The sequence below is a fragment of the Pimephales promelas genome, chromosome 21 (assembly GCF_988280905.1).
Source record: "Pimephales promelas chromosome 21, fPimPro1.hap1.1, whole genome shotgun sequence".
NCBI classification, from domain to species: domain Eukaryota; kingdom Metazoa; phylum Chordata; class Actinopteri; order Cypriniformes; family Leuciscidae; genus Pimephales; species Pimephales promelas.
Genome location: NC_142789.1, coordinates 18,879,931 through 18,892,921, shown reverse-complemented (window position 1 = coordinate 18,892,921; position 12,991 = coordinate 18,879,931). Strand labels below are relative to the sequence as shown.

The following is a 12,991-nucleotide window of genomic DNA, read 5'->3' as shown; positions in this document are numbered from 1 at the left end:
GCTCATTACAGGTCGCAAGGTTTTTCTCAGAGGAGGGCTATGTTAGAAATGTGTCTGTCTTGCACATAATCAGAATTATCAGCTAATAAGGGTAATATTCTTGCATATTCTGCTACACTGGAGGGAGCATCTAAGTTGGGTTTCCACCACTTTACCTTGACAGGCTGTTGAGATTTCTGATTAAGTCACGTCCTCGTGTTCTGATATCAAAGATACGCAAAGTTCAACTTGTAGAGTTCAATTGCCTTTGCAATATTTCACATTTATATATTTTTTTGTATATATTTTATACTTTTTATATGATTTTATTGATTAGTTTGTTAAATACACACAATATTGCAGTTATTACTGTATTATATATGCTTAATACATTTAAGCCATAAATGCATGCTGTCCACTCAAGTGGACATCTGAAAATATTTTTGAAAATATGTGTAAAAATATTTATTTATTTATTTGAAGATGAGCCTCGGTGAGGGCTATTATGCTGTAAAATATACACAAGGGTCTTTATAGCGCCGCCATTGGGCAAAACGTATAACTTTTTGAATTTAGAAACGGGGAACTGCTTTTGGCACTGGCAACCGTGCTGACGACACGCACTACGTCAACTTCAACTGACTGCAACTGTACTTAAAAAAAAAAAAACCCTCACATCTCTCCCTTCTTTGCACAAACTCTTATTCTTTAAAATCCAGAAACCATGTAATCGTTCACAGATAACACGGTGAGTGTGAGTACAATACCAGCACTATCACGCGGGGTCTCATGCTTCTGAATGTCGCGGGCTAAGTTAATAGCTTGCGCGCTTTAGCTTAGCATTATTGTTTCAGCCACGGAATAGATAATTGAATTTTATCCAACCAACTATCACAATTGATCTTATTATCCACATGCCCGAACTAGGATAATGGTAAGTTACGTCATTTCAATCTTAAGCGTGTTTCTATGCGCGTGAAATGACAGAAATGTTAGTGTTAAGTCGTTAGCTGACAGCTAACGTTACATTGTGACGCCCTCATGGAAAACAGTAGTTTTGCATTTTCATTTTTAAACATTGTTTACAGGTGCTTGGGTGCACTGGATGTATTGTATTTCTATTGAGCTGTCATCCTTGTTTTGAACAAAGATGCACCTATGCTACTTATCTATGATACCCAAAATGTTGTTTAGATAGACAGCTCCCTAGGTTTTGATACACAACCCTGTGTTGGTATATTTAATGTTAATACATTAGACATTGGCGTTGTTTGGTTTAAATCTAATGTTTTTCCTCACAGTTATTGATTAAATCATGACCTCGCTGTCATCTTCGTCAATATCTCAGTTGACGGGGTCAAGCTCTTCATGCAGGACTCTTCCCGGGGAAGGGACTCAGGTGAGCAACAAATATGCATATTCACTCTATATTAACTCTCATACTTCTTTTTCAAATGGAACAGTTTAGTGAACAATTTGAAGTGATGGAAAAAAAAAAGATTGAAAAAATATATATTTTTTTGGTTTTACGTTTTGTGTCATATTTGCTGCATCATGCTGTTTCATAGTATGATAAAGCAAGAATATGACCCAAACTGTGCAAAAATATACAATTTTCTGCAATTGCTGATATTTCTATGGCCTAAAGTTGAAATTCTGATAACTTATGTAAATCAATGACACTTTTATAACAGACTACATCCACAAAATCCAATTAAATAAGCAGTTGTCTTATAAAGATTGTATTTAAATGGTTTCAATTTCTTTGATGCAAAATATATAATGTAATACATTGATTGTACAAGTACAAGAGATGTACAAATATGTTTTTCTTACAAGCCTATTGTGTCATATTTTATATGTAAATACAATTACATTTTAACAAGCAATATATTTTTACAACATTTATTAACCTTTGTTAACGTCAGTTAATACAGATGTTCATATTATTTTACAGTGCATTCATTTTAACAGATACAACTTTTGATCATAAAAATGTATTAGTAAATGCTGAGTCTAACATTGATTAAGATTAATAAATGCTGTAAAATTATTGCTCATTCTTAATTCATGCTAACTAATGTGGTTAAATAATATTAACAAATGAAACTTTATTGTTAAGTGTTATCAGTAAACCTAAATCGCTTCGGTCCAGTACTTCAAATATTACTGACAACATAAAAGTTAACTTTATGAAGCTTATTAAAGATTTCACAGCAAAATTGACATGTGTACCATAACCACATTTTTACAATTATACTATACTTTTACTTACTTAAAAGCCTGAACTCTCAATCAGAGGGCATGTAGTAGATTGTATGCAACAGGTCTTTCAGCAAAGATTTGATCAAGTTGATAATTTAGAGACCTTAGAAATTCATGTATTTGAACCCCCCAGGTACACCCCAGAGCTCCTCTACTGCAGATCCTGAGAGTAGCAGGTGCTCAAGAGGAGGTGTTTACTCTGAAGGAGGTGAGGAGTGTGTACAAAGTGACCTTTACAGATTGACGAATGCTGTAGATATTAAGAGTTTTTGAACTTGCCTGGAAAGGTATGTTTAAAAATGGCTGTGTTTTTTATTAGGTCATGCACTACCTGGGTCAGTACATCATGATGAAGCAGCTGTATGACAAACAGAGACAACACATCGTCCACTGTCAAGATGACCCACTCGGTGAACTACTGGAAGTGGGGAGCTTTTCCGTTAAGAACCCCAGGTGAGCTCATAGCTACCAATCAGAAGAGATTTAAATGGAAGAGAAAATAGTCGGCTCTCGCTCATTCAAGTCAGCTGGTGACATCAATGGCTGACAATATCTAGATGTAAATTTGTTGTATTGTTTGGTGCCCGGCCCTATCCACTTCACTAGTGTTTCTCAGAAATTGCTCACTCCTCCTTTTAGTGATGGGATTACTGGTTTCACTATAAACCACGATAAAATGTACTGACGGTTAGTATTTTCACTTAAAATTTAAGTATCATTAAAACCGTGTTTGATTGTCACTATTTTTATAACTCACTATAATTCATGTCCACTGTCTGACGCAGGCCCACAAAGTTGGGTGTTTTTTATTCAAGAAGGAATAGTGGAAGGCAGTGACCATTTTTCAGCCTTTTAAGTGGTTCAAAACTAAGGAGTGGTCATATTTAGGTTTTTACAAAAGTCCTGTGGGAAACTTGCTGAACATGCACAAAAAGTCACTGCAATAAGGGGAAACACTTCAAATCTGCCGATTATCTTGTGTGACCATCACCCACTGTTGTAACTTATAGCGAACGCAAGGCAAGTTAACTTGACCCCAATACCAAAACTACGTCTGGCAAATAATTGGCCTCAAATTATTATTTTGAGTTGAAATATTTTCTCACTCACTTAAAATAAATGTGAAGCTTCCACGAAGAAAAGTTATCAGCAAGTAGCTTTGAGCCAAAGGCGAACGAACAAGTTAAGTATTAAGTGACATTTAATTGATAATAATGTAACGTTATATATTTATTTTACACTTTTTATATAGATTTGTTTGAACACATAATTACGGTGACATATTGAATTGAGATTAATGTGTTAAATCTTACCTGTTAAATCCATTTTGTACAGTGTACAAAACTCATCCAGACAAGATGATCACAACAATAGTATAAAACTCTGTAAATAATAAATCATCTCTGATTTCATTTTCAATACAATCAAAACCTTAGACTCAAAATGGCAAGTTGTATTTGAATGACATGTTTTGAGAAATATCTGGGGTTTTTTTTTCCCCTGTGTGGGTGAACTTTAACAACCAACTCTGAAAACTTGGATATACCACATACACTGGCTGATGAATTGCTTTCACTGATGCATTAACTTTTGTGTTATTTAGAGAAATCAACATATTTTAGGTATTTACGTCTTTCTTTTCTGCCTTTCGTAGCCCTGTGTATGAGATGTTGAAGAGGAATTTGTTTATTTTGAATAATGCGGGTAAGTCCATCCTTCTTGTTGTTGAATTTATTTTGAATGATCTGGAGTATAAAAATGTCTCACAGACTTGTCACTCTGTCTTTTAGCACTTTCATTGTCTTGCTTTCTCTCATTTTGATTACCCCCACCTTTCATTTTGAGGTGTGCGTGTGTGTTTGTATGTCTGAATGTGATGTGTATCCTACAGTAGGTATGTAAAAACTTGTTTATATATGGTTTCAGCTTTTTAATTTTTATTATCAGGTTAGTGTACTGTGCAATCCTCATACAGGAACTTAAGAAACTTGATTTAAAAAAAAAAAAAAGTTAAATAAAATAATAATAAAAACGTTCTGCAACAATATTGCATTTTCCACCACTGATTACGGCATTAAGTCGGGGCCAAGTGTGATTGACGTGTGCTTGGTGAATAAAGGGCGTTTTTTTTCTTTTGTTTTGTTTTGTTACTATGTCTTATTTGAAATACAGATGCAGCAAAGAATCTTTCTGTCGGCAAGGATTCTAATGAGTCTCCAAGTGAAGATCCTGGTCAGGTAAAACTACAGCATGGTGCACAGGAGAAACAGTGTTCGTAACTCCTCTTCATGGCAAACAATTGGTCAGAAAATCAAATGGAATCTTTTTGTGATAAATTGTTAAAGGATTAGTTCACTTTTGAAAAAACTTTTGCTGATAATTTACTCACCCCCATGTCATCCAAGATGTCCATGTCTTTCTTTCCTCAGTCGAAAAGAAATTAAGGTTTTTGATGAAAACATTCCAGGATTTTTCTCCATATAATGGACTTACATGGGAACCAAACGGTCTGAGGTCCAAACGACAGTTATAACAGTTTCAGCTTCAAATGTCTTTAAACGACACCAGACGATGAATAAGGGTCTTATCATGCGAAACGATCGGTTATTTCAAAGCTTATTCCAAAAATGTAACTTTTCTAAGGACAAATGCTAGCCTTGCTCTATTCTGTGAGGCGCGTTTGCAACGCCACGTATTACGTAATTACGTTCAAAAGGTCACGGGCGACGTAGCCAGAAGTACAGAGTCAGAGTGTTTACAAGTTGAACGAATAGTTGAACGTGCAAACTAACTCAAACGCCGTTTACAAAAAAGGAATTAAAAGGTAAAACAACGATGTCGGACGATTTTGATTCTGTATTTCCGGCTACGTTGCCCGTGACCTTTTGAACGTAATTACGTATTACGTGACGTTGCAAACGCGCCTCACAGAATAGAGCAAGGCTAGCATTTGTCCTTAGAAAAGTTACATTTTTGGAATAAGTTTTGAAATAACCGATCGTTTTGCATGATAAGACCCTTATTCATCGTCTGGTGTCGTTTAAAGACATTTGAAGCTGCATCTGAAACTGTTATTAACTGTTGTTTGGAGCTCGTACCGTCTGGTTCCCATTGAAGTCCATTATATGGAGAAAAATCCTGGAATGTTTTCATCAAAAACCTTAATTTCTTTTCGACTGAGGAAAGAAAGACATGGACATCTTGGATGAGATGGGGGTGAGTAAATTATCAGCAAAAGTTTTTTCAAAAGTGAACTAATCCTTTAAGGCTGATAAAAGTGCATTGTACAGGGCATTTTTGGTTTTCTTTTGCTTTTAAAAAATGATTTAGGTTATCAAGTGATTGCTTTATTTCAACATGCAGTACTCACAGTGACCATTTTAAACAGCTTTCCCCTTTTTTATTTACTCTCTATGTAGTGATTGTCTCCCCAACCTTTCACATCCTTTCTTTCCACTGTAGTTGCTCAAAGTTTTGCTGCAATGCATTTTTGTGTGGAGAATTGCATCGTGATCAATAGACTGTTTGCCATGAAGGGGAGGGTGGCAGCTGTCTCCACCAGCCGTTTCTGTACAGAGTGGCACCGTCTCTGTACTTCCCCACTGCCGGCCTGGCCTGGTGGTCCTTCTGGAGAAGCCACCAGCATGGGCCTGGCTGCTGGGGGACAGAGTACCTGTCTCTGTTTGTCGCTCAGAGTTTCCTTCTCTGCGTCGCTGCTTCTTTCGGAAGGACTGCAGCTTCCTTCTCAGTTCACTGGCCCTCTTCACCCCTCATACACCCTTCCACATTTAACACCTTACGGTTGTGTGCTGGCTGAATGAAGTTAGGTGGGGTTGGGAACAGCAGTCTGGGATGATGTCATTGGTACCGTCATGCATTCGTGCTATTCATAGGACTTTAAATAGAAATGTGCTTTGTGATTTATGCTATTAATATGAACTTGAAAAGGTGTTATGATTTTGGATTGGCTTTTTTCCATCCAATATTACGCATTAGTGGTGTGATATTATTATTTGGGTACCAGATGTGTCTTTGTTTGCTGCCACTCCATTTGCAATTCACTTTACAAAACAATACAGCAGCAATGGTGTTTAAAAACTTTTTTTTTGAAAATTCCTATTATTTTCCCCTTCCCTCTACTTGTGAGGACGTGGCCTTTTATCACCCCACCCACGGGCACCTGCTGTGAAGGAACTGCCGTCCTACCGAGTGTCACGTCATTACTATGTGCTTATTCTGCTTTTTCCTTACTGTGTAGGTGTCCAGTGGGTCGATTAGCTCTGGACAGGCTCTCATTGCTGGCAGCACCAGCACTGGCGCAACACAGAGCGGCTCACAGCGCAGGCCACGCGATCCTGATGAAGGTCAGCATGAACCAACAAACACTGCATCCACATTAGACAGATAAAGTAAAGACTAACATGACTTGCAATTGTAATATGTATTTAAAGATCAGACACCTCTCTATCCTGACAGACTCCTCAGACGGCTTACCCAGGTCTGCTTGCAAACGGCCAAAGCTGGATGTGACTCTGGATGAGTGGGACCTTTCTGGGTTGCCCTGGTGGTTTCTGGGTAACCTGCGAAGTAATTACACTCGCCGAAGCAATGGCTCAACTGATATTCACACCAATCAAGTAAGAGGGCAAGCTCGCCAGAATGTAATTCAAATGGCTATTTTCTTATTCATGAAGAAGAACTTTGAGTTCTAAGTACTATAGTCTTATTGTAGTCAAGTAAATGTAGTGAGACTGTCACACAACTAGACTGAGGGAACAGCTCTCTCCTGTACAGGATGAGGACACGGCCATCGTTTCTGACACCACAGATGATCTTTGGTTCCTAAATGAGGCAGAAAGCGAGCAAGTGAGTGTGGAGATGAAGGAGGCGGTGCTTGAGCAGGGAAGTGATGCAGAGTCTCCACGTGAAGAAGAGGAGACCAGGAAAGACAATAACGATGACAGGAAGGTAACGTTACTTGCTTCTTTTTTTTCTTCTTCTTCTTCACTGACTATCGTTTTAAGATGATGGACTCATCATAACCAGCAGCTTAAAATGCACTTTCAGATGCAAGACGAACAGGATGATGACTCTCAGTGTTTAAGTGATGACACCGATACTGAAATCTCCACACAGGTAGACATATCATCAGGAAATCCTTTTGGAAAATTGTATATTAAGTTTTTTTTTTTTTTTTTATGAATATTTTACTCTCACCAAGGCTTCATTTATGTGATAAAATACAGTAATATTGTGAAAGTTATTTAATATTTATTTTTGTGATTGCAAAGGAACATTTTCAGCATCATTACTCTTATTCTTAAATGCTGATTTGGGGCTCAAGAAACATTTCTTTTTATTATCAATGTTGAAAATACAGTTGTGCTGGTTAATATTTTTTGTGAATACAGTGATATATTTTATTTCAGGATTTATTTAAAATTCCAATTTTTGGTGAATTTAATGTCTTGTTCAATAAAATCTTGTAGACCCCAAAAGTAAGAATGAAAAAAAATAATCTTAGGGTGTATTATAAATATTGTTTGATTACATATAAGTTGATCATGTTTCTATTTTTTTTATTATTATTATTATTTTTAAAAATAGTTATACATGGATAAAAGGCACAACTTATTCAAATGACCTTATCTTCTGGCAGGATGCATGGCAGTGCTCAGAGTGTCGCAAATTTAACACCCCTCTTCAACGGTACTGCATGCGCTGCTGGGCTCTGCGGAAAGACTGGTACAAGGATTGTCCTCGTCTCGTACACTCCATCTCTGTTCCAGACATCCCCGCATGCATTTCACGTCCTGAGAGGGAGGAAGACGAAGAGGATGATGGAATCGACATGCCTGACTGCCTTAGGACTGTGTCTGACCCTGTCGTCCTCCCCTCGCACCTCATCTCTAGAAACATCCCCCCATCATCCGCTTCGTCGTCAAAAGGAAAGGGTCCTTCCCAGCTTCACCCCCACTTACAGGAGAGCTCAGAGGGTGACAGCCAGGACACGCTGGACATGGAGACGGAATGCCAACCCGAGGCCTTGCTAGAACCCTGCAAGCTGTGCCGAGTGCGGCCGCGAAACGGCAATATCATCCATGGCCGCACAGCTCATCTGATCACCTGTTTTCCCTGTGCCCGCAAGCTGCACAAATTTCACGCTCCTTGCCCGGGCTGTGGCCAGGTTATACAGAAGGTCATCAAAACCTTCATAGCATGACCGAAACATCTTAAAGGCGCACACATGTATTGAACGCACTCGCTTGCTACTTTAACATGTTTGTATACACAATATATACGCAAGGAGGCAGGGAAATTGACAAACGGTTGCTGGGCTGAAATGAAAATAGTACAATGTATCTATAATAATTTTATTGTAAAGTACAAATCGAGTATAAATAATGTACAGAATCTAATTTAAAGAAACTGCCCTCGTATTGATCGTTCGCCATTGTTTTGTTATCGTAACTTGGCTGAAGACAGTTTGCTACTGCCTTATTGTGAAGATATGCATAATTAAGATCCTAACGTCTGTACAGTCCGCTCAGTTTGTAGTAGCACATTTAAAATGCCTTTCAATGTACTTGACAAACTTTGGTTTTACTTTTATTTTAAAAGATTTTTCCCCTTGTGGGTTTCTGGCACTTAACCAAAGCATCACTTAAGTTGACCTGGTGAAAGGTTTTTCTTTAGACAGGTGCTGCTTGAAACTGATTAAATGGGAATATTTATTTATTTATAAACTTTATTTTTTTTTGTAGATGGCATCTAATAGAGTGACCAGTCAACAGTTCCAAGTCATTCCTGTGCTATGAGAAGAACCAATTATATTACAGATTGTGAAGTATTAAAACACCTTTGGATGTAGAGGCGGTACAATACAAAAGTGGAATTAGACCAATATCCACGGTTTTTCCTTCCAAACCCTTCGGTTGCTTATGATGCTTGGCTACTTGTTCCTTTGTTTTGTTTGTTTATTCTATAGCTGAATAGATATGATGTATGATTGAGGAGTGTTTCCTTCTAATTCAGATTTCCTGTCAACCAAACACACAAGTGTTCTTCTTTAATGAAGGTAAAGGAACATGTTCTTCTTTTATGAAGGTTAAGATGATGTTTATGGGACAAAAAAGTGTTTTGAAAGCAATGTCTGCCATACTTTTTTAAATATTGCTTTATTTTGCAGAAAGTTAATCTGTATTGTTTGCCTTGAAATTTACCAGAGCGCTTCTGTTATGTGGGAATTTATGGTTATTGTCCTCTAGGGTTATTGCTTTTCTTAATAACGAGTTGTTTCCCATAACAAAGTGGATTCAGTCTCTGTTGTGTATTATGTAAGTGCAGCCATAAAGGAATTCTGTTGTTCTCAGCCACCAGAGGGCGAAATAGCTTTTCACATGCAGTAAACGCATGGGACTTGCTTTGCTCGTTTCTAATTAATGCTGTGTTATTTACCTTTTGAGGATGCGGAGGATTTATTACAATCCCATCCAAATTTACCTGAACTTTCTTGTGTGGTATAAATACTGCTATTTCACTGCCATTATGCCTCATATTATGGAACCTAAATGAAATTCATTCTAAGCCAATGACGTTATAATGAAGTTTTTGTTTGTTTTCCAAACATTGTTTCTTTTTAGATTTAGTCTGAGCAGTACTTTTGTTTTGTTTTTTCTTTCGTTTTTAAAATGTAAAATAAACAATCTATCCAATGGAAAGGATGCTCTGGTCATTGTAGTCATCATCATTCCTGAATTTTTATTTTGACTCCAACCATGCATTTCAGAGCATAAATCTATTTGTTATGCAACCTGTAACAAAAATACAACTTTTTTCTACCACAAGGAGGCAGTAACAGTCTTTTAGTTTCTTGAGAATCATTTTGAAAATCTTTGGGAGGCTAACATAATTCTATGCTGCCTTTTGAGGTTGGCCTGGCTTTGGAGCTTTTGCATAACCCAACAATTTAAATTTGTTTAGTTTTATAAACATAAAAGCCAGTTTGTTCATCTGGCTTTTATGTTTCTTGGCCTCAAACTCCCAGTGGCTCGGATTACAGGTGCGCGCCATGTCACTCAGAATATGATGCATATTCTGGACATCGAAATGTTGGTCAAATTCTTGGTGTGTCTGAAGACTGTGAACATGTACTTAACATGAAATTCTGCTTGTTTCTGTCCGTCAGGCCTGTCCAATAGAAGCAGTGATGTAACTGGAAATCAATAACGAAAGTGTCTCGAGGGGTGAGTCTCCATGCTGAAGGGTAATTAGGTTCTTCCTCTAATCACACCTCTAATCTCTCACCATCTCAGGTCTTTGTCTTAATGGGCCTACCATCAGGTTGGATCTGTTAAACTGGCAGTGGCTGGCTGCTGAGAGGTTCACACATAATCAGCTCAATGTCCTTTGCCATATCACTAGTCACAAGTAGAAGGACGAGACAGTTAGGAGCCCTTAGCGTTTCAAGCTTCAATTTGACATTTTCTTTGCATTTGTCATGCTTTGTGATCTCATAATGAAGAAGAAACTCATTGTTTGTAATTATTTTTCCCCTTTTTGTGGTTTATTAATTCTATCTCCTTGTTTATGCAGGAGCCAGGCTGACATGTTAATGAGCTTTGTCTTTAGGTATTTTTCTCCAAGATGTCTTATACACTCTTAAAATATGCTGGGTTGTTTTAACCTCATTTTGGGTCAAATATGGACAAACCCAGCCATTGGGTTACATTTTTAAATGACATTTGTAACCCAATGTTTGAGTTTGTCCATATTTGACCCAAAATTGGGTTAAAACAACCCAGCATTTGTGCATTATTTGCCTTTAAGGTGTTGTTTGAGAAATTGGTGTTGACAATTCATGAAGGAACTATTCGATCACATATTCCCAAGTTGCTCGGTAGCATTTTCAGGCTGTTGAATATTTTTGGTACTGTCTGGCTCAAAAATTCATCAATTGCTGTCATGAATGCAGAGGCAATAACGTGAATTGATATTAGAAATATTAGAAATCCTGAAATAGCTTGATTCATTGGCTGCTAATGACACAGCTTAGATCTGCCTGTACAATGAGTCATACGCCACAGCCACACAGGAGGAATGATGTCTCATTGTTTTCACTTATACATCATGGTAAGACTTTTTAAATAACTGCAAATGATTTCAAATAGATTTCAAAAATGATGTCATTATTTACTCACCCTGATGTCTTTCCAAACCCCTAAGACTTTCATCTTCATAAAAAAAAACACAAAAGAAGATCTATTTGATGAAATCTGAGAGATTCCCATCCCTCCATTACGCATCTACCACTTTGATGCTTCAAAAAGTTCATAAAGAGATTGTTAAACTAATCCATAATTGAGTGGTTTAGTCCAAATTTTCTGAAGAGACACGGTTGCTTGATATGACGAGCAGATTAAATTTAGGCTTTTAAAATTCATCAACTCTTAAATTAGTCGTGGTAAACGAAAGCTCAAGCATGTTCGCTTGACGTGGGAGAACCAATGAGGTTCATTCTCATGTGTTACACATCACTTTTGAGCTTCTGCAGAAACCAATAAGGTTTGTTCTCATGTGTCAAGCAAGCTCAGTTGAGCTTCAGTTTATGTTCACTGATTAACGTTTATACATTTACATTTATTCATTTAGCTGACGTTTTTATCCAAAGAGACTTACAATTTCTATATATGTCAGAGGTCGCACACCTCTGGAGCAACTAGGGGTTAAGTGTCTTGCTCAGGGACACATTGGTGTCTCACAGTGGATTCGAACCCGGGTCTCACACCAAAGGCATGTGTCTTACCCACTGCGCCATCACCACCCCTAAGCCTTTATAAGTGATTAAAATCCTAAAATCTGTTCATCAAATAAAGTTATCGTGTCTCCGAAAAAATTAACTAAACCGCTCAAATCACGGATTTGTTTCACTATGCCACTTTGATGCTTCAAAAAGTTCATAAATGGATTGTTGTGTCAAAAGTGTCAAAAGTGTGACAGAAATCTCTCAGATTTCATCAGAAAAATCTCAATTTGTGTTCGGAAGATTAATGAAACTCTTACCGGTTTTGAATGAAACAAGGGTGAGTAATTAATGACAGAATTTGTTTTGGGGGGGTGAACTAACCATTTAAGGTACAAGGCTGCGGCTGCACCTTTCACTTAAAGTTTAGGGCCTTTTTTCCTTTTATTTTTTTAAGAAAGGTCTCATGTTCACCAAGGCTGCATTTATTTGATCAAAAATACAGTAAGACAGTAATATTGTGAAATAAGATTTCTATTTAAAATAAGTTTTCTATTTGAACATTTTAAAATGAAACTTATGAATGCAAAGCTGAATTTTCAGCGTCATTACTCCAGTCTAGTTTACGTGGTTTAAAAGAACAGCGTTTATTTGAAACCGAAATATAAATTATCACCAAAATTGTATTTATTCTTTCAATATAGATGAGTTGAAATGCAGAGCTGAATGTGGAGTGTTATAGTAGACGTGGAGACCTCTCACATGGATATATGTGCACACGCTCTCATGCCCTACCTAAAACAGCCCAGTTCTACTCCATTAACCAGTGTCACTTCCCATTTCTGGGCCCTTGCTCCCCCGTTCCATATTCCATTATCCTACTCACACGGTCTGCCTTCCTTCCCCTTATGGGGAAATCGATAGCCACACTAAATAGATTTCACAATCAATTTTTCTATCATCGTTCCACAAAACTGCTTCCTGGCTTTGAAAATGGGAATGCTT

At 37.4% G+C, this 12,991-nt stretch overlaps 1 protein-coding gene across 5 annotated transcripts; it reads left to right on the top strand.

The window, feature by feature from the left end:
- Positions 1-571: 571 nt before the first annotated feature.
- Positions 572-9,968, top strand: mdm4 (MDM4 regulator of p53). 5 transcript variants are annotated; one of them, XM_089124842.1, is made up of 11 exons: positions 572-727; positions 1,281-1,378; positions 2,378-2,452; positions 2,564-2,697; positions 3,899-3,948; positions 4,417-4,481; positions 6,503-6,608; positions 6,721-6,881; positions 7,039-7,212; positions 7,294-7,380; positions 7,904-9,968. In XM_089124842.1, exons 2-11 carry the CDS (start codon positions 1,295-1,297, stop codon positions 8,465-8,467), a joined length of 1,500 nt encoding a protein of 499 aa, XP_088980968.1. In that variant the 5' UTR covers positions 572-727; positions 1,281-1,294; the 3' UTR covers positions 8,468-9,968. The 5 variants fall into 5 exon arrangements, with proteins under 5 accessions (XP_088980968.1, XP_088980966.1, XP_039550673.2 ...); XM_089124840.1 differs by having other exon boundaries at positions 7,024-7,212; XM_039694739.2 differs by having other exon boundaries at positions 573-727; positions 7,312-7,380.
- Positions 9,969-12,991: the final 3,023 nt, after the last annotated feature.

What these genes read in the sequence shown, in the direction of transcription:
- mdm4 (XM_089124840.1), top strand. Translation starts at nt 1,295, where the DNA reads ATGACCTCGCTGTCATCTTCGTCAATATCTCAGTTGACGGGGTCAAGC. An exon ending in GTTTATTTTGAATAATGCGG is followed by an intron (nt 3,949 to 4,416) that starts GTAAGTCCATCC and finishes TTTGAAATACAG; the next exon opens with ATGCAGCAAAGAATCTTTCT. An exon ending in CTGATATTCACACCAATCAA is followed by an intron (nt 6,882 to 7,023) that starts GTAAGAGGGCAA and finishes CTGAGGGAACAG; the next exon opens with CTCTCTCCTGTACAGGATGA.